Source organism: Pteronotus mesoamericanus, unplaced genomic scaffold (assembly GCF_021234165.1).
Source record: "Pteronotus mesoamericanus isolate MK-2021 breed Mesoamerican mustached bat unplaced genomic scaffold, CSHL_Meso_final contig_42, whole genome shotgun sequence".
Classification (NCBI taxonomy): domain Eukaryota; kingdom Metazoa; phylum Chordata; class Mammalia; order Chiroptera; family Mormoopidae; genus Pteronotus; species Pteronotus mesoamericanus.
In genome coordinates this window covers 3,650,481-3,674,398 of record NW_026555157.1, presented here as the reverse complement: position 1 = coordinate 3,674,398, position 23,918 = coordinate 3,650,481, and the positions used below count along the sequence as shown (strand labels likewise).

General features: G+C 31.7%; 1 protein-coding gene across 1 annotated transcript in view; it reads left to right on the top strand.

The window, feature by feature from the left end:
• NECTIN3 (nectin cell adhesion molecule 3) overlaps nucleotides 1-22,656 on the top strand; it is a 54,839-nt gene extending 32,183 nt beyond the window's left edge. Inside the window, exons 2-6 of the mRNA XM_054577329.1 lie at nucleotides 3,093-3,434; nucleotides 6,917-7,213; nucleotides 10,466-10,583; nucleotides 14,057-14,208; nucleotides 20,538-22,656. Coding sequence (XP_054433304.1) covers nucleotides 3,093-3,434; nucleotides 6,917-7,213; nucleotides 10,466-10,583; nucleotides 14,057-14,208; nucleotides 20,538-21,121 — 1,493 coding nt within the window. The 3' untranslated portion in view covers nucleotides 21,122-22,656. The remainder of the gene's footprint in view (nucleotides 1-3,092; nucleotides 3,435-6,916; nucleotides 7,214-10,465; nucleotides 10,584-14,056; nucleotides 14,209-20,537) is intronic.
• Nucleotides 22,657-23,918: the final 1,262 nt, after the last annotated feature.

Genomic DNA, 23,918 nt, shown 5'->3' with positions numbered 1-23,918 from the left:
ATTCTGTAATTACCAGCTGATTAGTATGTTTATTTCAATCTCTCACAGTATGTGTACACACATATGTGGCTAATTTTTTACTTTTAAATCTTAAGTTATGTTTGTGTCTTTGTGTGTGTGTGTGTATGTGTGTGTGTGAGAGAGAGACAGAGTGTGTGTTTGATTTAGTAGAAGGGATATGTTTTTATACATTTAGCTCTTGTCTTTCTAACATGTCTAATTTATTATTTCCCCACTTATACAAAATAATTAATTTTATTATTTTCACGCCATATGCCATTCTATGTCTTGGTCTGGTTTTGTACTTTCAATTGTTTTAAGATAGTAATAGTAAGCTTTTTATACTTTAATATTTTCTCCTCTCCCAACTGGGCCTTTGTTGTTTTTGAAATATTTCTTAGCTATTGTCCTTAGTCTAGTTTCAAAAAGTTGAATCAGGGTTTTCACTGCAATTGCATTGAATTCGTGTGTTAATATGGGGAGATTTGACATTTATATAGCATTAAGTATTTTTTCCAGGAACATAATGTATCTTTTTTTTTTCTTTAAATCCTTACTGGTAGACATGCCTATTGCTATTTTAGAGAGAGAGGAAGGGAAGGAGAAAGAGAGGGAGAGAAACATCAATGGGAGAAAAACATTAATTGGTCGCCTTTTGTAGGCACCCCAACTGTGGACCAAACCTGCTATCTAGGTATTCTCTCCAACTGGGGATTGAACCTGTCACCCTTTAGACCACAGACAACACCCAACCGAGTCACACCAGCCAGGGCAACATGATGTAACTTTTATTTATTCAAGCCAGTCATTTAGTTTTATTGGTTCTTTACAATTTTATTAATGAGTATTTTAAATACTATTTTTTGCAAATATTAACCTTTCCTATAATAAATTTGTAACTCTTATCATCTATAATAATAATTTTATATTTTGCATACATTTTGCGTGCTGTGTAAGCAGCCACATTATTGGTTCTAATGCCCTTTACTAGGCCTTCTTAAGTTTCTCAGGTAATAGGTTTTTCAAATAATTATTATCTTTTCCTTTCTAATATTTACTTTTCTTATCTCCTTGCATTTTAATTTTCAGTCTCAGCTGAACAGTGATAATGAGAGTAAATCATATTTTCTTGATTTTTCTTTAATATCTGCGCCCTCTTTTTCTCTGTTTTGTTGTGATGGCCGGCCGTTTGAAAAGAATCAAATTTATTACTAGGAATCTTTTTCTCAGTTGATTTTTTTTTTAAATCAGACAATGTGTGTTAAATTTTATATTTTCACAGCATTGTTGTGAAAGTTGTGTGAGATTTCAGTGTGATGAGCAGTCAAAATATTTTTACATTCTTGAGTTTTCTACATACTCAATCTTTAAATACAGAGTTTGATATTTTATAATATACAAACTTTTAATCAATATTTATAAATTGCTCTTTTATTGTCTGTATATTTTCTAGTTTAGTACCAGGCATATGATCGATTGCTAAAATACATTAGAATACTTACATGTTTTTCATGTCTTAGGATAGTTTTAAAAGCTTAGTAATTATGCAAGAGCATGATAGTAAAATGTTGGGGGCTTGAATCTTTTCTGGGACAATGCTTAAAAAAAACAAAAAACCCTTTTCTTGCATAGCTGTTAAAAGAGTTAGTCCTATTTTGTAGTATCCTCAGTCATTTTTTGGGTAAATAAAGGTTGCCCTCTTATCTATCTTTCTGAAGTCCTTCCTCTTATGTGCTTATTTTTCATAGTTATTCATTCATATTTTTTTCTCAAAAGAGTTTATAGAAATAATATTGTGTAAAGTCTTTGTTATGTTTAGAACTGCTTGAACATATTTAAGCACAATTTTTTTTTTATTCTCAACCGAGGACATGTTTATTTTAGAGAAAGAGGAAGGGAGAGAGAAAGAAAAAAAGAAACCTCGATATGTGAGAGAGAAACATCGATTAGTTGCCTCCCATATGCGTACTGATCTGGGATGGAACCTATAACCTAGGTATGTGCCCAGACCGGGAATTGAACCTGCAGCCTTATTTTTTCTGGTGTACGGGATGACGCTCCAACCAACTGAGCCATCTGGCCAGGGCTATATTACATTTTTCTTTATCTTTTAAGTGACACCCTAATATTTTTTGTAATTTTGTGCTTATTTAAAATATTGTTTAGATATAACTCTAAATTTTAAAGCTGTTTTTATTATACTGTTCATTTTGAGTGCTTATATGGTTTACTTAGTTCGACAGTTTGTTTTGTCAGGATACATATATGGGTTAGAAACTTTACAAGGGCATGTTTTATGTTTTCACGTAGTTGTCAGTGAGTAAGTATCTTGATTTTAGTGTTCATGAATAATATAAATCTTACTTAGATTTGGTCCATTGCTTTCAGAATGTAATTAACATTATAGGGGAACTTTGATGTGATTTTGTTTTAACTTTTGCTTGTGGCATTTCCTTTTTTCTTTATCCATGAGATGGAAAAAAATTGATTTCATATTTTTATTTGTTTTTTAAATTAATGTTTTCTGGGAACTGGTGTATTTAAAAAAAAATTTTAATAGAGATTTCTGATAGTGGGAACCTTCAAAGTAAGATACTTTGGTATTGTATTTGGTTTGACAGATCCTACATGTATTAGTTATCTATTACTGAGTAACAAGTTACTTTAAAACTTAGTAGCTTTAGAAGAACATAAATTTATTACCCCTTCTTAGGGCCAGGGATCCATGCCTGGCTCAGTTGGATTCTTTGCTTCAAACTCTAATGAGAATGGAGTCAAAGTGTCAGCTAGGGATCTTATCTGAAGGCTTGACTGGGGAAGGATCTGTTTCCAAGCTTACTCTTGGCCATATCTACTGATTTTTTCCACTGCAACACATTGACGGGTATTTGCTTTATTTGATAGTCACTCTTTGGGTCTTACTTTCAGCCTTGGAAACATCTATCACTGTTATTCAATTATGAAAGTGTTTGTGTAAGTGTGTACTTGTAGGAGGGGAAGGAAGGAGGGAGAGAAATAAAAGGGGAGGGAGATTTATCATATTTTAGCATAACATTTTTCTATTTTAAAAACTATACTTTTTTTTACCATAGGTGCCTTAGCTGGACCAATTGTTGTGGAGCCACATGTCACAGCAGTATGGGGAAAGAATGTTTCATTGAAGTGTTTGATTGAAGTAAATGAAACTATAACACAAATTTCATGGGAAAAGATACACGGCAAAAGTTCACAGACTATTGCAGTTCATCATCCTCAATATGGATTCTCTGTTCAAGGAGAATATCAGGGAAGAGTATTGTTTAAAAACTATTCACTTAATGATGCAACAATTACTCTACACAACATAGGATTTTCTGATTCTGGAAAATACATATGCAAAGCTGTTACATTCCCACTTGGAAATGCTCAGTCCTCCACAACCGTAACTGTATTAGGTAGGTATGCTTGAATTATGTATTTTGGTGGTAGTTTTGAGGATTATAGTAAAAGTATTTTTAAGAATTTAAAATGATTGAAATTATATATAAATTAGGTTTAAAATAAAAGAATTCAAATACATTTTTTAAAGTTCTGTTTTAAAATTCTATGATTCTAGGCTCTTAATTTAAACAAAATCTTATCTATACCTACCAACCTATCTATATAATGCTATGTAGGTCTTAGCTATTTTACTTCTTTCATGAAAGGCGGTTTTTAGTTATACTAAGTACTGAGTTTCTTTGCCATACTTATTTTCATTATTTTCCCTCAATTTTCAACTTTTAATTAAATTACCACCTTTAGATAGCTTTTCCATTTTTTGAAATGACTTCTTGGAGCCACTGACAAATCAGGTTTGTTTTCAAATCAAATTTTATTTCTGTTATTGTGGATTTGTATAGCTATTTGAATTTTGGTCTATTGTTCCTAATGAAAGCTCTTTTACCTTTTTCTGTCTGATAAGTGTTAAAGTTCATAGTAGAATTTAGAATGAGCTAATATATTAGCATCAAGAGAGCCACTTGTAGTGAAAAATAAACCAATTTTGAAATGCTGGTGAGTACTTTTGAATAATAGAACAAGGATTAGGGAGTAATAGCACCTTAGACATTTCAAACGAAAGTGGGACTCCTTTAATGGGGGAAGTCTTTGCTCCAAATCTTCCAACTTAACCTGTCAGGGATATTGTCAGGTCTGCTGATAGCTCCCCCTACTCAATTCTTTTCCTTCACTCTTCTCCCAGATGTTTCTCCCTGATAAGCCTTTTTTACTCCTCACTTGGTCTCAGTGTCTGCATTTAGAGAACTAAACAAGTACACAGTCCCTAATATTTAATGATGTAATTTTGGGGTCTCTTGAATACAGGAAAGCAATCTTGTACAAATGTGTTATATATATTTTACCTGTTGAGAGATAGTATGTAAAAATAGAAATAATATTAAATATTTGAGGACTTTATATGTTTAAGACAGTGTCCTAACAGCTATGGGGAAAATATACATATGAAATTGATGCTTTTCAGAAATATTTTGATTGGCAGACAAGGCATAAATATCTAAAAAACAATCAAGTGCAAGACATCAGGATAAAAAGGTCACAAGTTCAGTGTCAAGAAAAAATTAGATAAATAGTTTGTATATGGAAGAGAGAGCTTATGGGAATAAATGTTTTTGCTATAAATTTTAGGAATTTCTCCTAAATTAATACAGTACTCTGTGGTTTTAAACTAAAGACTGTTTACAGTGTAAGACTAATGATGACTTTACCCATGCCTACTTCTGTTATGTCACCTGTTTCATTTCTCACTTATCCTCTTCCAGAACCCAATTTTTTATAATCATAATAAACTGGTTGTAGTTCTCTTAACACCTGCCTATGTTTTTACCTAACGTTTGTCCTTCTGCCTGGATTGCCTTTGGTTTTCTCTGACCTCTGTCTTCCTTCATTCTTCTATTTAACTAGTCATCAAACCACACCCTTTGGGAAGTCATTCTTGAAAGATCCACCCTCTCCACAATTTGATGATTTTCTTTCTCTTTTGCCATTATGTCTTAATCATGTCATTATTGTAGTGGTTACCGTACTGTTTTATTTGTTCTTGTTTTTTGTTTTTGTTTTTCACTGTAAATAAACATGGTGGACTGCAACTCTGTACTTTATAATTTAACATTATATACCTAAAGCCTATTAAGAGTTCCTGATTTATAGCAGCCTCATACATTAATGTTATTTAAGTAGGGTATAGGAATGGGCTGGTGAACTAGGTAGTTTAGAAACGTTTTGTAGGAAAAATAATAGTTGCCAGTTCTCGAATGATAGGTAGGTTTGGGGTAGGCAAAAAGGAAGGAAGTGTAATGAGAGTAAGTGAGCCAATAGAGGCAGGCAGAAAATAATTATATCAGGGCAGAATTTCTTCAGAGTTAGCACTTTTGAAATCTGGGAGTGGAATTTGTTGTGGTGACCTAGCCTGTTCATTTTGTACACTGTTTAGCAGCATCCATGGCCTCTACCCACTAGATGGTTAGTAGCAGTCCCTCAGTTATGACAACTTAGAATCTCCACACATTACCAAGTGTCTTCTGGGAGAGGAGGGAGAGATCACTCACTGCTGAGAACCCTCATAGTGGAACCAGTGAATCATTTGTTGATTGTTCAAGGGATTTATATAAAGTACAAGAAGTAAAGGCTAGAAAGGCAGAGTAGGACCACATTAAACTAGCTGAAATGTTAGAATGAGGAATTTGAGATTAATGTTACTAGAAATACAAAGGTGTATAATGTTGTGCTTCTCATCCCCTTTCTCCCCTCAGTTTCTTGCTGTTTTAAAGTGTGGTTCATGAGCTAGCAGCATTGATATCTCTTGGGAACTTGCTAGAAATACAGAATTTCAGACTTCTCTCAGACTTATTAGATGATAAATGTATATTTTATCAGGATCTCTAAGTAATTTGTGTGCATAAGAAAGTTTGAGAAACATCACTTTGACAGCCTTCTCACCTTGCTTAGGGAGATGACTAATGCAGACCTGATTTAGGTAGTAATGTGACAAAAGTTGTGATTCAGGATGATCAGTCTGGTGTTTTTTGATGAATTAAAATGAAGAAGTCCTGAAATCATGATGTCTCAGCCATGAGGCCATGAAGGCTTGAAATTAATTCACTAATTTCTGTTACTTGAGTGAAGAAGGGAGCTATCATAAAGGAGTATCTAGTATATCTCTTGAACTGACTGGATATAAGAAGTAAGGGAGGTTTGAACAATGACAGGTCTTGAACCTTGGTGATTGAGTCACTTATGTTACCACTAATTTAAAAGGGCATGTCTTTGAAAAAGTTGTTAGGGATTTGTAGCATGAGATGATAGTTCATCATTTGGTTTATTAAGTTTGAAGATAATAGGCAAAAAACTACCATGCAAATGGTTAGAAACTGTGGAGTCAAACCTTATTTCAAAGTTAGAGAAAATTAGTGATCAGTGGGGTAGTAGTGTTTATCAGATAAAAGTCTTTAAGAGAGATACAAAAAAAATTGAAAAGCCTAGACAGGATGTGTTTAAATCTCTTGTTTGAAGAATCCAGTTGATGTTAGTATTACCTAAAAGTGTGCGTGTGTAGATTTTATATGCAGTTATGCATAAATTTTTTTTAAGATTTTATTTATTTAGTTTTAGAGAGAGGGAATGGGAGGGAGAAAGAGGGAGAAACATCAGTGTGTGGTTCTCTTGTGCGCACATTATTGAGGATCTGGGCCGCAACCCAGGCATGTGCCTTGACTGGGAATTGAACCGGCGACCCTTTGGTTCACAGGCTAGCCTCAATCCAGTGAGCCACACCAGCCAGGACAGTTACTCCTAAATTTTTGAAATATGTGTAGATGTGGCTTGGAAGGACACAAATATATTCTTAATTGAAATAAACTTTTTTTTAAAATTTGAACAGTTGAACCCACTGTGAGCCTGATAAAAGGTCCAGATTCTTTAATCGATGGAGGAAATGAAACAGTAGCAGCCATTTGTATCGCAGCCACTGGAAAACCAGTTGCACATATTAACTGGGAAGGTGATCTTGGTGAAATGGAATCCACTACAACTTCCTTTCCAAATGAAACGGCCACAATCGTCAGCCAGTACAAGCTGTTTCCAACCAGATTTGCTAGAGGAAGGCGGATAACTTGTGTTGTAAAACATCCAGCCTTGGAAAAGGACATCCGATATTCTTTCATTTTAGATATACAGTGTAAGTAAATGATAACATTTGCTTTTTAAACATAATGCATTTTATTTTTATTCCTTTAAAATTATTCTATGTCAAACTTTTTAGTTTGAATATTTAGTATTCAGAGATTCTTGCGGTTTTTCCTTATTGACAATTTTTTCCTTAATCTTTAAAATATTATTGTGGAAATTTCATTTAACCAGAACAGTTTTTTCAGTTTGTAAAGATGGACATTGATTTTTAACATTGTTCTTTAACTTAGAATTACTTAATTGTATCCTTTCTTAGACCTAAGCTGGACTTAAGCAAATTGTGGAAATTTATACCTCAAAATGTGCAGTGCTTAGAGACTGACTACTTTTCCAGTCCAATTTATTCAGTTTTATTGATGCCACCCCTGATGTGTTTATTTTTCAGCAGGAGTCTTTTACTTTCTAGATGCATTTAAATTATGAAAATCTATATTTTTCCAGTATTCTAACCAGTTTTATTGATCACGCTGTAAGGTTCTCTTTCATACAGGTAAAACAATATTTTAAACACATCATTCGGATAATAATCATTATAGATAAGATTCAAATCTGGCTCATCTTATATTTTTTTGTTATGGGATACTCTGTTTTGTTTACAGTTTTGTGTGTGTGTGTGTGTGTGTGTGTGTGTATACTTTCTGCTTTACATTCTTTTTGTAGCATTTTAAAATTTGAGCAAGAGGAAACTCATGGTGCAGATGGTTTATAGCAAAGAAAATTAAAATTAAGCAGGTTAGGAATAATACATATTTAGGTTCTGCTGTCATTTCCATCCATGCACAGATCATAAATGTAGACAGGTTTGTGAAGATGTTCTGTTTTTCTTTTTCTTTTTTGGTATGAGTCATGGAATTCTAAGTTACACATATTTATCACACTTGGTATAATGGTTTCTAAAGCTAATTCAGGGAATTTTTTTTCCAACACTTACTGGATTAAACATGAGAAGATAATCTTTTTGTGAATGTCATTGCTATTGTATTCTTGAATACAAATACCTTGTGACCTCCTTACTTCTCTGGAGAAGCCAATTAATTTTTTTCCCTTTTCCTACCTTGATTTTATAGACTCCTTTTTTCTTTTTTCTTGTAAAATTCAGGTCTTAATTGTAAGTACTGTTAATATTTTTCTCATATACATTTTTTTCCTTTCCTATGTCTAACCATGACTGAAATTTCCTTAAATTTGAATTATATATATTACTATTTTTTGTTTGCTTGAATGCAGTCTGAATATATAAAAGTACTTTTTCTAATATAAGACTTTATAGTTATTATTTACATTTATTGACATGCTTCTAAAATGTTGTTAGAGTGCTTATGACTTTTTCCTCTTTTTTAATTGGAACTTACAAAACATGTCCCAATTATATCCAAAATCTCTCTCTCAAAATTTGGAAGTATTCTTTAGGAATACTTGAATACCTTTCCCCTCCTTCTTTTAAAAGAAATTAAACTCACAAATATCTATATTTTTCTTTCAGCAACGGTTTTTTAGTACCAATTTTAAGTTTCAAAAATGTTTATTAATTTTTGGTATGTATAAGAGGCAGACATTTCTTTTGTAAAATGCTAAGGTAACTAATTGTACCTTAGTGAAAGTTTAATTTTCCTACGTTTTTGTAAACCTTGCTTGGTAGTAAGTCAGGCTTTCTCATCACTGTTTAAGACTGATCTGGTTTTGCTCTAACTTCCTATCTGACCGTGTACTATTTATCTAGTTTACTATGTAGCTCACAGGAAGATGGAGGGTCCCTGTATGTTGTAAAATGTATTTTGCTGTGTATAATGCACATTTTTTTGCCCATATTTTTGAGGGAAAAACAAAGATGTGCTTTATACATGGGCAGTACTAATTCTGTATGTATATAAATGTTTTAATGTTACACTTATCCATTAAAAGTGTAACTCTAGAAAGTAGTAATAATATCTATATGCAAAATAATACCCTGGAATATGATCATTGGTTTTGTTTCTAAACATAAATAAATAAAAAATGAATTAAAAATTAAAACAAAAGTTTTTTTTTTCCTGAAAGTTTGGGCCCAAAACACGGGTGTGCATTATGCATGGCAAAATACAGTAAATATTACTTAGGGAGTCTTTCATGACATCCCCAACCTCATCCCCCAATCTAAATTAGGCCCTTCCTCCTGTCTTCTCTCTTAGCATCCTCTTTTTTTTTCATAACAGGCTTAGTTAGTTATTAAATATCATCTTTTTTATTACTATTAAAATATTATTTTATAAATACAGAGTCTATATGTATACCAAATACCTAAAACAAAGCCTGTCACTTATTAGGAGCTAAACAATATGGTGGTTGAATGATTAGTATTGGGTTTTAAAGTTTGAAGGCATAAATTTATATTGCTAGTAGACATGGATAATTGCTCATTTAACTAACTATATTGCACATATGCTAAAAAACCTTTGGGCACATTGAGTGGATACAAGTTCATGTTTTAGAACAGTTGAGGTCTTAGATAATTTACTTGTTATAATTATAGTCTTAGAAATTTTGTGTTACATTGCTACATGCCCATAGATTATTAATTGTAGTATAGGGAGTCTAAGCTCTGTAATTGACTTGATATCTCTTTGGGGTTACTGCCTTTCAGATTAAACATTTCATTAAAAACCACCAAAGTTTTTATTTGGTGATTTTGTACTTAAATGCTATGTTTTATTATTGAATTAAGCACTTAATGTATTTTCTTTGTTCATATAGCTCTACATATTTCATAATAGACTCTTAAATTTTGTTTCGGTGAATATAGGTCTGTGGATATTCTTACATTCAGTGTTTATAATAACTAGAATTGTATGTGCTTATAGTTGCTTAATGTTTGAGTTTTCATTGTTCATTTATACACTCATTTGGTCAACTAAAATTTGTTGAGTACTGTCTTCACATTGGTTACAGAAAAGGAAAAATTCTTTCTTTCTTTTCTTTTTTTTTTTTTACTTTCCTAATTGTTCTTTAATCGGGAACTACTTTAAGGTATACAAACACGTTACATTGCCACTAGAATCAGGAAACCAAACCTCAAAGGCAGTTTTATAACTTTGACAATCAGCAGATAGTTTTCTTCCATATTAACTATAGATTTCTGAAAGTAGTCACAGTTAAGTAGGTGACCAATGTATAGAGCTTAAAGTTTATGTTTATGCTCTATCATTGTGTATTTTATTTACCATTAACAAAAGATAATCTGTTCTGTCATGCGTTTATTTTATAGATGCTCCTGAGGTTTCAGTAACAGGCTACGATGGAAATTGGTTTGTAGGAAGAAAAGGTGTTAATCTCAAGTGTAATGCTGATGCAAATCCACCACCCTTCAAATCTGTGTGGAGCAGGTAATAATATTAGATACTTCTAAAGAGAATTTATTTAAAAGTGAAAAGTATTCTTAAATGCATAAAGTTATTTATCAGTGTAATACAGGATATAGTAATTGTTGAAAATTAAACGAAGGGTTTCTGTGTGTCCTCCTGAACTGCCTCTCCCCATCTTCCTACTTACCTCCAGAATTCCTTAGAGACAGCTTTAGTGATTTTAGTAATTCCTTCTGGCAGTTACCATTATAGGTCTTAAGTTGCTACTTCTTGATTTACTAATTTTTAGCACTAGTCATTTCTTATTATGATAGATGAATATTCTTAATTCTCTTTAATTATGAAATTTCAACTATTACAGTAAGATTTTCATTCAGATTTCTCAATATTCAGGGATCCCTTCAATCTAGGGAGTTGTATTTATCAGCTGTGGATAATTTTCTTATTTTTTGTTAATTTACCCCCCCCTTTTTTTTTTGCTCTTACTAGCACTTCACACACACACACACACACACACACACACACACACAGCTTACTAAATATCTTTTTCTCATTTTTCAAATAATTGTATTTCTAGGAGATTTGCTTGATTTTTTTTTCCCCCTTGATTAAAAATATTGGAGCATTCTTTACTTTCTAAGAGCATTTTCTTAACTCTGTTCATTTTCAGAGCATACTTTTCTTAGTTTATGCATTATAGTATTATCTTGCTTTTTCCTAGAGACACTAGAATTCCTTCTGCAAACTTCTTTCCCCCTACTATTGTCTCCTTTTTCCTTCTAGTTCTTTTTCTTTTTGTTTTCTGACTTTCATTTTGTAGATATTCCCTAATTTTCTCAGTTGTCCAGGCATTTCAGAGTGATGTGTTTAGTCAAAATGCTAAGTGAAAACTCTCCATAGTGGGGATTACCCTCAGACTGATCAGGTAGAGACTTGGTTATTTCTCTGGGGAAGCTTTTGATGTAACCTGTGGAAGAGTGGAAGTCTTTTTATGGCCATTCAGTATATTTATTGAATTAACCTTTATTTTGCCTACACATAAATGCCTGGTATCTGTACAGAGTTGGGAGGAACCAATTGTTTTTTTTCAACTTTCAACTAATATTCTTGTCCCCGCTAGCCCTTTGCCTCTAGAACCTCACTCCAGCCTTCTGCATTATAATGAGTTAAGCTCCAAATCCGTTTTGGGTTCTTTGGACCAAATTGGCTGCTCTCTCATCCACAAGCTGCCTGTAAGCACTTATTCAGCCTAAAGCAGAGCTTTGCAACCTGGCACTGTTGATGTTTTGGGCAGAAAAACCTTTTTTTATGGGAGGCAAATTTGTGAATTGTAGGATGTTTGACAGCATTCCTGACCTCTAATTTCTAGAGCTAGTAGTGCCTTACCTCCCCACTTCTTTCTCTCCTTTCCTGGACACGCCCTTCCTCATCCCCACCCCACCTTTGCTATTACAAAAAATGCCTTCAGACAGGAGGATATCCCCTGGAGACAAAAATCCCTTCTGATTGAGAAGCACTGGCCTAAAGCATACACTGTTCTTTCCATTTGTGTTGTGTCTTCTGAAAGTTTTTTGAAACATCTTATCTGATGAATTCTGCACCCTGTTCTCTTTCTTCTTATAGGTATTTAATAGCTTTAATTGCTTTACTTTTTTTGAGGTGGAATTTTGTGAAAGTAAGGAAACATATTTTGCTGAGTCTGTTGCCTTTAAGCAAAGATACAGTTTTAGAGGGAGGAAAGGCCTTTTCATTAACATGTTCTTAAATATGGGAAACAGTCATTGGTTAAGATGCATGATGGGGTATTTCTGAAAGTCATACAATTCTGGGTTCTCACCCTACTGGCTATACTTGGAGATGTCTTTTTTGAGGAAGTCATAATAGTACTTCACAGAGCTTTTGTGAGGGTAGAGACAATGAATATAAATCATGTATCATGGGTACAAGAGCATAGAAGGTGCTTAGAAGGTCATTTATTGGGAGCTCAGTATGATATTTAGATTTTTCTGACAGGTTCATTTAAATAAAAAATTTAAAGGATTATAAGACATTTTTTATAATTCTCAGAATTAAAGGGATTAGAATTTTGGGCCCAAAGTAGAGATAGTTGGAAAGATAGACACAGTTTATATTTATTCTTATCCTTAGAAAAAGAGTTCACCATTTGAAAGCTGATGTTATAAAAATGTTGTTTCCAAAATTCTCTTAAGAAGGAGGTTGGGCATTTTGTTTTTTAACCATTAGACTATTACCTTTATTCTTCATTGCTAAATTAAAGTACCAGCAGCTATAAAAGTTTTTACTGATTGTTCTTCCACCTACTACTGCCCTTGGGATCACCGAATGAAATCATCTCTCCTGTTTTCCAGTGTTGATTTGCTTCATTCTACCTTTTTATTATCTTTGTTTTTATATATTTTTTGTAATAGTTGTTGGCCTCCTACTATGTATTTAGATTATTGAAAACAAGGATCAAATCTTATTTAGCTTTGCATCTCAGAGACACCAGCAGAGGAGAGTAAATAGTGGATGGCTGAGTTGAAGAATGAAGAAACATTTCGAAGGTCTGCTTAACTTAATCCGTAATAATCAAGTGCCTGGGTTTACTTGATTTTTACCCTATCTTTAAAAAAAAAAAAAAAAAGTATGGCCTTTAAAACTCGTTTGAAAATAAAGACCTATTGGTCGAGTTTTTTGTACCCTAAAAATGGGAAAAGAATATATAACAGTACACTTAATTGTATTTCAGTGAATGGTTTTATAATTCTTGCAGTGAGATTTTTATTCCCATTGTGGATTATAGTAATATGTAATAATACTCCACTGTAGAAAGGACCTCTTAGTATAAGGCAGCATTTCAAAAGAGTTATCGATATCAAATGGTGTCTTGGTTTTTATTGTCACATATGTCCACCTTACAAATGAAATTATTTTATAAGAAGACCCTTCTTAGTGGTTTAGAAACAAACCATCTTTGGATGGGGCACAGAATAGACTTGTTCTATATTAAATAGTGGTTTTTAAAATACGTCACAGAAAGGGCTATAATATATCAGGTACTTAAATGAGATGACTTTTCATTTAGAAAATTGTAGATATACCATGAATAGGTCTGTAATTTGCAGATAATTATTTGATTCCTTTGTTAATATGAGTAGTCCATAAATAATGTGTTTTTCTATTTTCCAGTTTTCTGAATTAAATTCTTTAAAGTCACATAATTTTTTTTTTCTCTCCTTCCCACCCATTCTGATTTGTTGGCCTAGGTACACTTACATGAATTGATATTTTAAAAGAATTTTTAGTGGACTTTATTAGTTGAACTTTTTTAAAATAAAAATTCACAAATTTGGTACATGCTTCATTTCATAGTGAATTTTACCCATAGAGTGCTGGTTCTTTTGCTAACATCTCAAAAGTTAATATATTTAAACAGTGATCAATCACTAGAGAGTGAATATATACAAAGTAATTTCATGCTTTTTCAAATCTAGGTTGGATGGACAGTGGCCTGATGGCTTATTGGCTTCAGACAATACTCTTCATTTTGTCCATCCACTGACTTTCAATTATTCTGGTGTTTATGTCTGTAAAGTGACCAATTCCCTTGGTCAAAGAAGTGATCAAAAGGTCATCTACATTTCAGGTAAGTTACTATCTATTTGCAAAATGGATTATTTGAATTGTTCCTATAATGATAGTCATAACAGACACACTGTGATCATGGTAGTAATTTATACTTGTGAAGATACACGTTCCTCAGCCTGAGATTTTCGAAATAATCTAAAAGATGTAATAAAGTAACACTATCTGAAATAGGGTTACATGTGTAAATAGGGCTTTACATGTATAAAGTGTCATTTCTTTACTCAATGTCAAATGTCTGTGCAGCAACTTTATGTACATTTTAAGACCTATGCATATAGTTAAATTTACAATTAATAGTATTAAATTTCTTATTTCTATATGTAGAGTGTGACTTTCTGGGTTCTTTTGCCTTGACACCAGGAATGAACACTGGGGTTTTTTTTGTTTGTTTGTTTTTGGTGGCTACTCTGCACACAAGTGTCTGACAAATAAAATAGGATATCAATTTTGATGACCTGGCTTATTAAATAGCATTGTCACTCAATATGTTAATATACCATATTGGATTACTGAGAAGTGAAGTTGGAATGATACTGAAAATGTTTTAATGAAATAAAATTTAAGACATCTTTTACTGTTAGTCCTTTAACCACTAGAAACTTAAGATTTTTCACATTCCACTTGTTTCACTGTGAAAATTATTTGTTTATTAGACAGTATAAATTTGAATATTCACCAAATATATTTAGAGCTAAAAATACATATTTTAACCTGAGTGTGGGTATAAATGAATTATCAGTGGAATTCTTATTTATACAAATTATGTAAACTGTTTGAGCATCTCCTTATTTCTATAAGAATGCAGCAGCCTTCATGACTAACACACAGAAATTAAAGGCAAAAGGAAGAGAACCTTGAGAAATGCAGGTTTGTGTGGTAATTTTGTAATAGGTAGTTAGGATTTTCATTTCCATTAAAATCTAAAATCAATTAGAGGTTTTAGAGAAATTTTAACATTTTTTTTATGTTATATTCTTAGTCCTTGTATGATCCCTAAAACTAAGAAAAGTCCTCCATATTATTTATAACAATTTGTAGTTGTATGCTTATTTATTTAGTTATCTATCCTCAGAGTTAACCAATTTGTGATTGCTTTATCACTTAGTCAATGGCTGGCATATGATAGGGTCTCTCTCTCTCTTTTTTTTTTTTTTTTGCACAAATCTTACAAGAAGCTTAGAGCTCTGTACATCCACAACTATCTCTTCCAGCAATAGTGCTTTGGCAGAAATCTAAATGAGATTAAATGTTAGTATACTAGTCTCCCTTTGTTCCTTAGGTTTTTATTTTTTAAAAAAAGAATGTTAAAAAAGTGTATTTAAAATGTACTTATCCAAGGACCCTTGGTTTTTGTATGCGTTGTGCAAAATTTGGTACGAGTTACTACTTGTAAATCTTAGACTCAGATTGAGGTTGCATTTGGGCATTCCTATATACTGATTACAGTAATTATATCCTAAATTCCTATCTTTTGGCATTCTGGGTCTACTTCCTATTAGTCCTGGCTTGTGTGTCTAATTGCCTATTAATGATTATTAATCCTATGTGGAAGTATAAATAGGCATTTACAGCTTAACATTCAAAACCGAGGTGCTGATCTTTCTCCTGTCCCTTGCCACCAGATCTCTTCCTCCGATAGTCTTCCTCCTAATCCTTGATACTTATCCTTGATTGCAGTTTTTTTCCTCATACTCCAGTCAGTCCATCAAGAAATCAATGTCAATTTTCTTATTGATATATACAGAACATTACCAATTCTCCACTTCTAAAATTCTGGTCCAAACCATCAGCAATTCTTACTTAACTATTAGAGCAGCCATTTAATGTTTCTACTTTCAACCTGTCATCAGATTAGCAGCCAGAATGATCTTTTTAAAGGGCATGTCAGATCATGCCCCTGCCCTCTTTTAAACCTTCTATTGACTTCCAGTTTTATCCACAATGAAAACAAAATCTTTACAATGACTTATAAGACTCTGTACATGTTCTGGTCCTAGATTATCTCTTTGACCTCATTCCTTATTATATCCTTTGGCTCACTTGGCTTCAGTCACACTGGCCTGCTTGCTGTTCTATGAAAACAACAAGCATGATTTTACCTCAGAATCTTTGTGCTTGCTGTTTGTAGTGCCTTGAATGCCCTTCAGATATCCTCATAACTCTTTTTCTCACTTCCTTTATGTATTTACTCAAATATTACCTTCACAATTGTGTGTAAAATTGAGACCTTTCTCTTCTTACCTCTTTACTAGTTTCTGTCTTCCTTCTCTGCCTTATTTTTCTTTACAGTACTTATTGCCATGCAACATACTATGTATTGTTTTTATACCCTTGTCTTTTTTTTTTTTTTTTTACCCCAACTAGTACACAAGTCTTAAGAGGGCAGGATTTTTATCTGCTTTAATCACTGTTGTGTTCCCATTATTTGCAATAATGTTTACCATATAGTAGGTGTTTAGTGAACTTGTTTTTTGCATGCATGAATAAATTTGTTTGAGAAGAAAGTAATCAGGAAAGAATTAAAAATCCAAAATCTAATTTTATGTAACTACTTTATTTGACATTGTAACTAGTAAGAAACTTCACGGATTTTTTGATCATCCTCTACTAGGTCTTCTAAGAGGGGAAGTCATTTTGAGTAAATACGAAAAATCAGGTAATTGCCACTAAAGACTTAAAAGAGCATTATGAGAGATGGTTTTTTTCAAGTAATCATCCGGAATTAGACTTTACATATCTATTCAGTGTTTAATGCAGTAAACTATGCTGTGTTTATTTAAATCTTCTAAGAGCGCCCTGATCAGGTGGCTAAGTTGGTTGGAGCGTTGTCCCATACACTGAAAGATTACGGATTTGATCCCTGGTCGGGGAACGTACAGAAGGCAATGCCATTTCTCTCTCTGTCTATCTCCTTCTCCACCTTCCTCTCTCTCTAAAATCAGTAAACATATATTCTTGGGTGAAGATTTAAATAAACAAACAAATAAATAAATAAATACTTTAAGAGCTTTTTGTGTATATCAAGGATTCTAGATAAAATGCTGCCTTTTCAAAATGACTTAATAAAGCCTATTAGGCTTTTATCAGATTTAGAAGGTCATAATTCACGCAGAATAAATCACCAAACAGTTCATTTTTCTCACTGGAAAAATTTTTACCTCAGTATTAAAATTGGTACTTATACCAATTTTAGAATATTTATTCGATTTTCAGAAATGATTATTTAAAATATTTTTTTAAAGGAATGTCTTTGACTAGAGGCTGTTTGCAGTCATAAGATATTCCTTTAACAAATATGTTTTAGAGTAATTGCTCATAATTTTATTATACATTTCTCACATTGGTAAGCATGAGATATTAGACAAGAGGTGATTTATTCAAGACTGCATTGTTCAACTTCAGTTCTTACTCATGAGAGTACAATGGCTCTTTGTCCCATGTTAACTGACTGCTGGAAATTGTTGCTTTTGGTGTTTCTCCCTCCCCCCCCCATAGCTCTTCTCTTTAAGGACAGGGACATAAATTTTTATATATCACTTAAGTTCCCTCCTGCCTAAAACTGAAAGTATATTTCTATGTGAATCTTGAATTTCAAATTTTACTGATTTTAGGATCCAGACATATAAGACTTAAAAATCCACATTCTTAGTTATCCTTAAACTTTATTTAAAATTCAGAGATTTTTATTTACTTAAGCAATCGATATAAAGTCTAAAAAGAAATCAGTTTAATTTTCTAGCATAGTATAAAGTATATTATTATGCTAAAATATACTTTGTAGCTTTATAGCCTTACTGTACTATTTGTTTTCCTATTTGGCAAAACTCATTAATTTGAAAAAGAAGCTTAAGTTCTTCATTTAGGTGTGAAGACATCAGTCTGCTAGTTCATAGAAATTGTTATGTACTCATTTATCATAAGTTGAGCAAAGAATATCAAAAAGTAATGTCTGGATGAAAAAAGGAAAAAATGCTGCTGGAAACTATTTTAAATCATGATAAATAAGTGCCTATTGGTGATTACAAAATATTAGTCTTCCCAACTTCTTACATGAATTGTGACTTTCACTGTAATTATCATGGAGGAGGGCAAGAACTAGAAAATATGAATAAATGTTTTGTATGCATTGTCAATGTCCATTGCTTAAAAATATAAAATGATAAAGTATCAACACTAGTCCCACTTTTATGCGATCATATTAATAGTCCTATTTTTAACACTGGTTGAGGAGGGGATGTAAGCTAAAAAATTGCTAGAACCACTGGTGAAATTAAATAACAAGATTTTTAAGTGTATATTTTGGGGGAACTTTTTTTTTAGTCGATTTTTCTGAAAACTGTAATTTGTTAATCCTGAGTTAGATACCTGTGTTTGTGTAAAGAACATTGCAAGTAGAAATGGTAAATGTCAGTGACTGTTGGCTTTTTTCAGGACAGTTGGTAAAAATGTTATATATCCTGTACTTGGTAAGAGCTCAGGCATACTCACTGAGAAAAATAGCATTTCATTAAAAGCTAGCAAAAACTTCTAAAATTTTATGTGCACAAAATTGTGTGAATTATAAATAATTACTTAGTTGACTTGTACTTTTGTTTTAACATGTTGATGCTAGTTTATTGTAATACTTTTTCTTTGGGAATCATTGTAAAGATGACGTTTAATACTTAAAACTTGACTTTTCCATTAGACCTCCTTCCTCAGAAAATACATGGGTTGTCTTACAGATTATTAATTTTTAGTTTATTTCTTTAATAGCTGTTTGAGTGAAGTTGGTTTATATGAGGCTTTACTACTTTAATACTAGAAATGATCCTGCAGTTTCACAATTTTTTAAAGGTTAAATTTATTCAACTAGTGAGTATGTTCTCATAAATTAGAACTTCCTTGATTCACTTACATATAATATGATACCTATTTTTCACTTCAAGGTACTTGACAGGTTTGCCTGTTATATTGGTTTACACTTATAGGAAATTAGTTATACTGTACTTTCAATTTTATACTATACTTGCTAAATTTTTACCACATTCTATACATACGGCATTCCATGATGAAACCTGTTTCAGTAAGTATTTTTCTTTAGCTTATAATTTTAGAATAACTTACCCCATGTAGATTTAGTATTTTTCTAACAATCATTTTTTAAAAGCTTTATCAATACCACTCATTTAAAAATTAATTACAGGAGATTACCATTTGGGTCATTTATTTTTATCAGTGAAGAAATTCAAGATATTTTTATCCCATCTTTCCTTCAAACTCTAGAGTTCTATGTTACATGACCTACAAATACCACCTAATTGATAATTAACCAATCTTTAATTTTTACTGTTTATGTTTAGTTGCTTTTTAATATTAATGGCTATTTTCTCTGTATTCTAATGGCAGTACACAGGATCATTTGCATCTAATATTTAAGTATTATTAGAATGTTCTCTCTAAAATATTAGTTGCTCTTTTTGAGACTCCATCCTAAAACAATGTGACATTAAAATTTGCTGATATGGTTGAAATCCCTCAATTTCCTAAATGTTTAGATATTTTGCCCGCAGGGAATAATCATTATAATGGCATTTTTATAACATTTTATAGTGTACCTGATTTTACTTTTTCTTTATTAGTTTTATTTGATAATAGCCCATTTGGCTAATACAGTTTAAATATGTGTTTTGTTTGTTTAATTACTAAACAATGGTATACACTATATATGTTCTTTTAAAAAATTGAAGAGTTCTCTTTATTTAAGGAAAATATTTTTGAGAGAATTATTAAACCAACAGCTTATACTGTGGCCACTTAACAAGATTCTATAGTTTTTCATTCTTTTATAGATCAGATCTTACAAAAATAAACTATATTAGGTAAAATGGATATGCAGAAAACATAAATTTTTTTCATTCTTTTTATTTTCTTGTGCTTCTGGCTAAAAAAATGGTCATTTGAATTATTTGATTTGATTTTTGGTATGATAATTCTTAAGCCAGCTGTATATAGGACACTTAAGTAATGCTCTTCATTTAAAAAACAAAATAAAACATTTCTTTGAGTATAATATCGCACATAAACATGAATGGAATAATTTAGGATTTACACCATAGATACTTCTTTTTTCCTTTTACTTTATTAGTAATTGGCTAAGTGTCAGTTGTAACTTTAAAAAAAATAAGTGCCATTACAGTCTAATGTTAAGTCAAATTAAGAATGAAAAACTATTGTTACTATGAATATATTCATCAACTGTGCTGTCTTTTCAACTTGCTGCTGAATCAGCTCTCATTGACATTCTTTGCCTTTCTGTGTCTTGTCTATCTTTACTGTTTTCATTAGATCCTCCTACTACTACTACCACCCTTCAGCCTACAGTTCAGTGGCATCCCTCAACTGCTGACATCGAAGATCTAACAAAAGAAGTAAAAAAATTGCCCTTCCCATTATCAACTTTGGCAACAATTAAGGATGACACAATTGGCACGATCATTGCTAGTGTAGTGGGTGGGGCTCTCTTCGTAATACTTGTAAGTGTTTTGGCTGGAATATTCTGCTACAGGAGAAGACGGACGTTTCGTGGAGATTACTTTGCCAAAAACTACATTCCACCATCAGATATGCAAAAAGAATCTCAAATAGATGTTCTTCAACAAGATGAGCTTGATTCTTACCCAGACAGTGTAAAAAAAGAAAACAAAAATCCAGTGAACAATCTAATACGGAAAGACTATTTAGAAGAGCCTGAAAAAACCCAGTGGAACAATGTAGAAAATCTAAGTAGGTTTGAAAGACCAATGGATTATTATGAAGATCTGAAAATGGGAATGCAGTTCGTCAGTGATGAACATTATGACGAAAATGAAGATGACTTAGTTTCACATGTAGATGGTTCCGTAATTTCCAGGAGGGAGTGGTATGTTTAGCAACCACTAAATGTGACTTAACTATGTACAATGTCTCATTCATACTAGATCATTTTCAGATTGTGCATACCTTTTATTGAGAAAGAATAAGCTTTTTCACCTTGATTTTCAAGCTTGCTTTTTATATTCTAATTTGACAGATGAAAATGTAAAATCTGGGTTCAATGTATCTGAGCTGCTTTACAATTTTTTTTCAATGCTGTACTACTGTCTCATGATTTAAATTTTAATGCAGAGTACTTTATTGATCTGAGGCACACAGGTAAGATGAAATGTCAACATTAAATGTATGACTTTTTGGTACAAAAATTAAAAAAAAAGGAAACTACCTTGGCATTGTGTATTAAATGTTTACCTAAAATGATAATAATCTCATTTATAATGTTTGATTAAACATACCTCTCAAAATTTATCACCACTAAATGATACTACATCGTAATTGACTAATTCAAGACATGTTTATACGTATTTTTAGTATACAAAAAAATGCAATCTAATGAAACAGCTTTCCTTTTCAAACATTATTTTCTGACTTTCTCTACAAATGAAATCTTTACCTCTGCATTTTAATGAGCCTTGCCGTAATTACTGTAGAGTGGCTTTTCAGAGATATTTTGTTGCACTAAAACTGTGGTAGGAAACTCAGTGAACATAATTAGCTGCTCAATATTTTTGGCCAGACTACATACAGGAGTAATAAAACATGCCTTTTAAACATCATAATTATTACAGTGTTTTTCATCTCTGGAGGACAGTTCTTACGTAGTCATGTGAACATGGATTTTGGTACAGTAAGTAGGTAGTTTTCTTATGATGCTTTATGTTCTAAATATAAGAATAATAATGAAATATGGTACACAGTTAAGTGTAGTGCAGAAAGGGCATTTCATTCAGTATATGGATAAACACGGGAAAACTAGCATTGGAATGCCAATTTTAGTAATGAAATGTTTCAGCCAAGAATCTATACAAAGAATTTTCTAGACCATGTTTTAGCCATTTAATACTGATGTTGTTCAAACGGGTAATTATACAGAAAAAAATTTAGATTAACATGGAAACTTGAGATTCAACAAAAATCTGAATTAGAAAACCAATTAACTGACACTTGCTGATGGATATTGGCAAACCATCCTCTTTTTCCTTCTAAATGTATGTATATGTTTCAAAATTTTTGTTTTTCCAATTAGAACCGGAAACATGAAGTTTTTTGTTTTGTTTTTGTTACATAATTCATTAAGTATACTCCTTCCAGAAATGTATCTTTTGAAAAAAAAATGTTATATAAATCTTCAAATGTGGATTTTCTTTATGAGGTAATTAAATTGCTTCTACTGTGGAGTCCTGTAAAATTGTAATAATGACAACTATGTTGAAGCCCAAAGAATATGTTTTTTCTGTTGATGATTCATTTGAAAAAAGGACTGTATAGAATTGCCTTAGCTGTTTTGCCAGGGAATTGAAGTGGAAGTTATTAGGAGAATCATAAATTAAATAAATTATTTTGTTATTAAAAAAACAAAGTAGGTACTTTTTTATTTACCATCCCAACTACTCCCTTTCAATCCTTGTCAAATCTAAAAAAAAAAAAAAAAATGGTTTATAAGGCAAAACTCTAACATGTTCATAGAATTTTCCAAGTAGTTAAGGCTTTATTCTAAATAATTATAACCTAGTTTCTTTTATTTTAGCTATCAGTATTTTCTGAAAATTAGAAACCTATTTTCTTTTCCCAAACAGTGTAAAGCTGTAATATCAGTTAAGGATACAGTTCAGTTCACTGATAACTTGTTTAAAATATCTGGTTTTAAATGTTAACCACTAATATAGAAATATTAAGTCTCTTTGGTCCAAATCATTGGAAGAAAAACTTCCTTGGTAATGCACTGTGATTGAAGTGACTTTTTTTTTTAAATTTAAGTATCAACGAAGATGTGGCCACAAGAAAGATGAGTCTAAATTTTTTTACTATAGATTATGTGACTTTGTGGCATTTTTTAACAAATTTCATCTTCAGAACAATAATTTATAATGCTATATTAGAGTGATCACATTTACAATATTGTATTAATCTCAAGTTGAGTATAATCTGAAGGAAATTAACAATATATTTCAAAAACTATATTTCAAAAATAAAAATAATCTACTTAGTATGAACTTTCTTTTATGTTGTGGCCATTGTGCAGTTTAGGGTTTTTCATTTGTTTCTTTTGTTTTTGGATGGAGAGGATGCACGGAAAACTGCAAGTGAGTATTTGATATATTTCTGTATTCTTAATCTAAAATATTTGGCAAACAAAGTTTTCAAAATTTTGAGAATATGATACTAGTATTTAAGACTTTTTGAAGCATTGCACTGTTGTTTTTTAGAGCTTTATATGTGTTTACTGTATGGAGGCTTGTTTGTAAACATGAGTAGTTATATGAAATGAACTTTTGTTAAATTAATTTTTGAAGATCAGTGATGTGTACAGGTAATTGATAGATACATATGAAAATCCTCAGAAAAGATGAAAAAATAGTATTTTGGCTATGTTTATATTTCTTTTGTGGTATGAACTGGTTTTTCATTTTTGTATTCAGTTTAGGTTTTTCTTTCACACTGGTTAAAATATTTCTATAATACAATGGCTATGGATGCAACTCTTATTTTTATTAAAATACATCAAAACATTAATAGGCTAGGGTTTAGCTTTAAAAGTGATGTTTGAAAAGTACTGTGTAGTGTAAAGATTGAATATTTTACCATGTGCCTAAAAGTTTCTATTTGATAAGTCTAACATTAAAGAAAGCATTA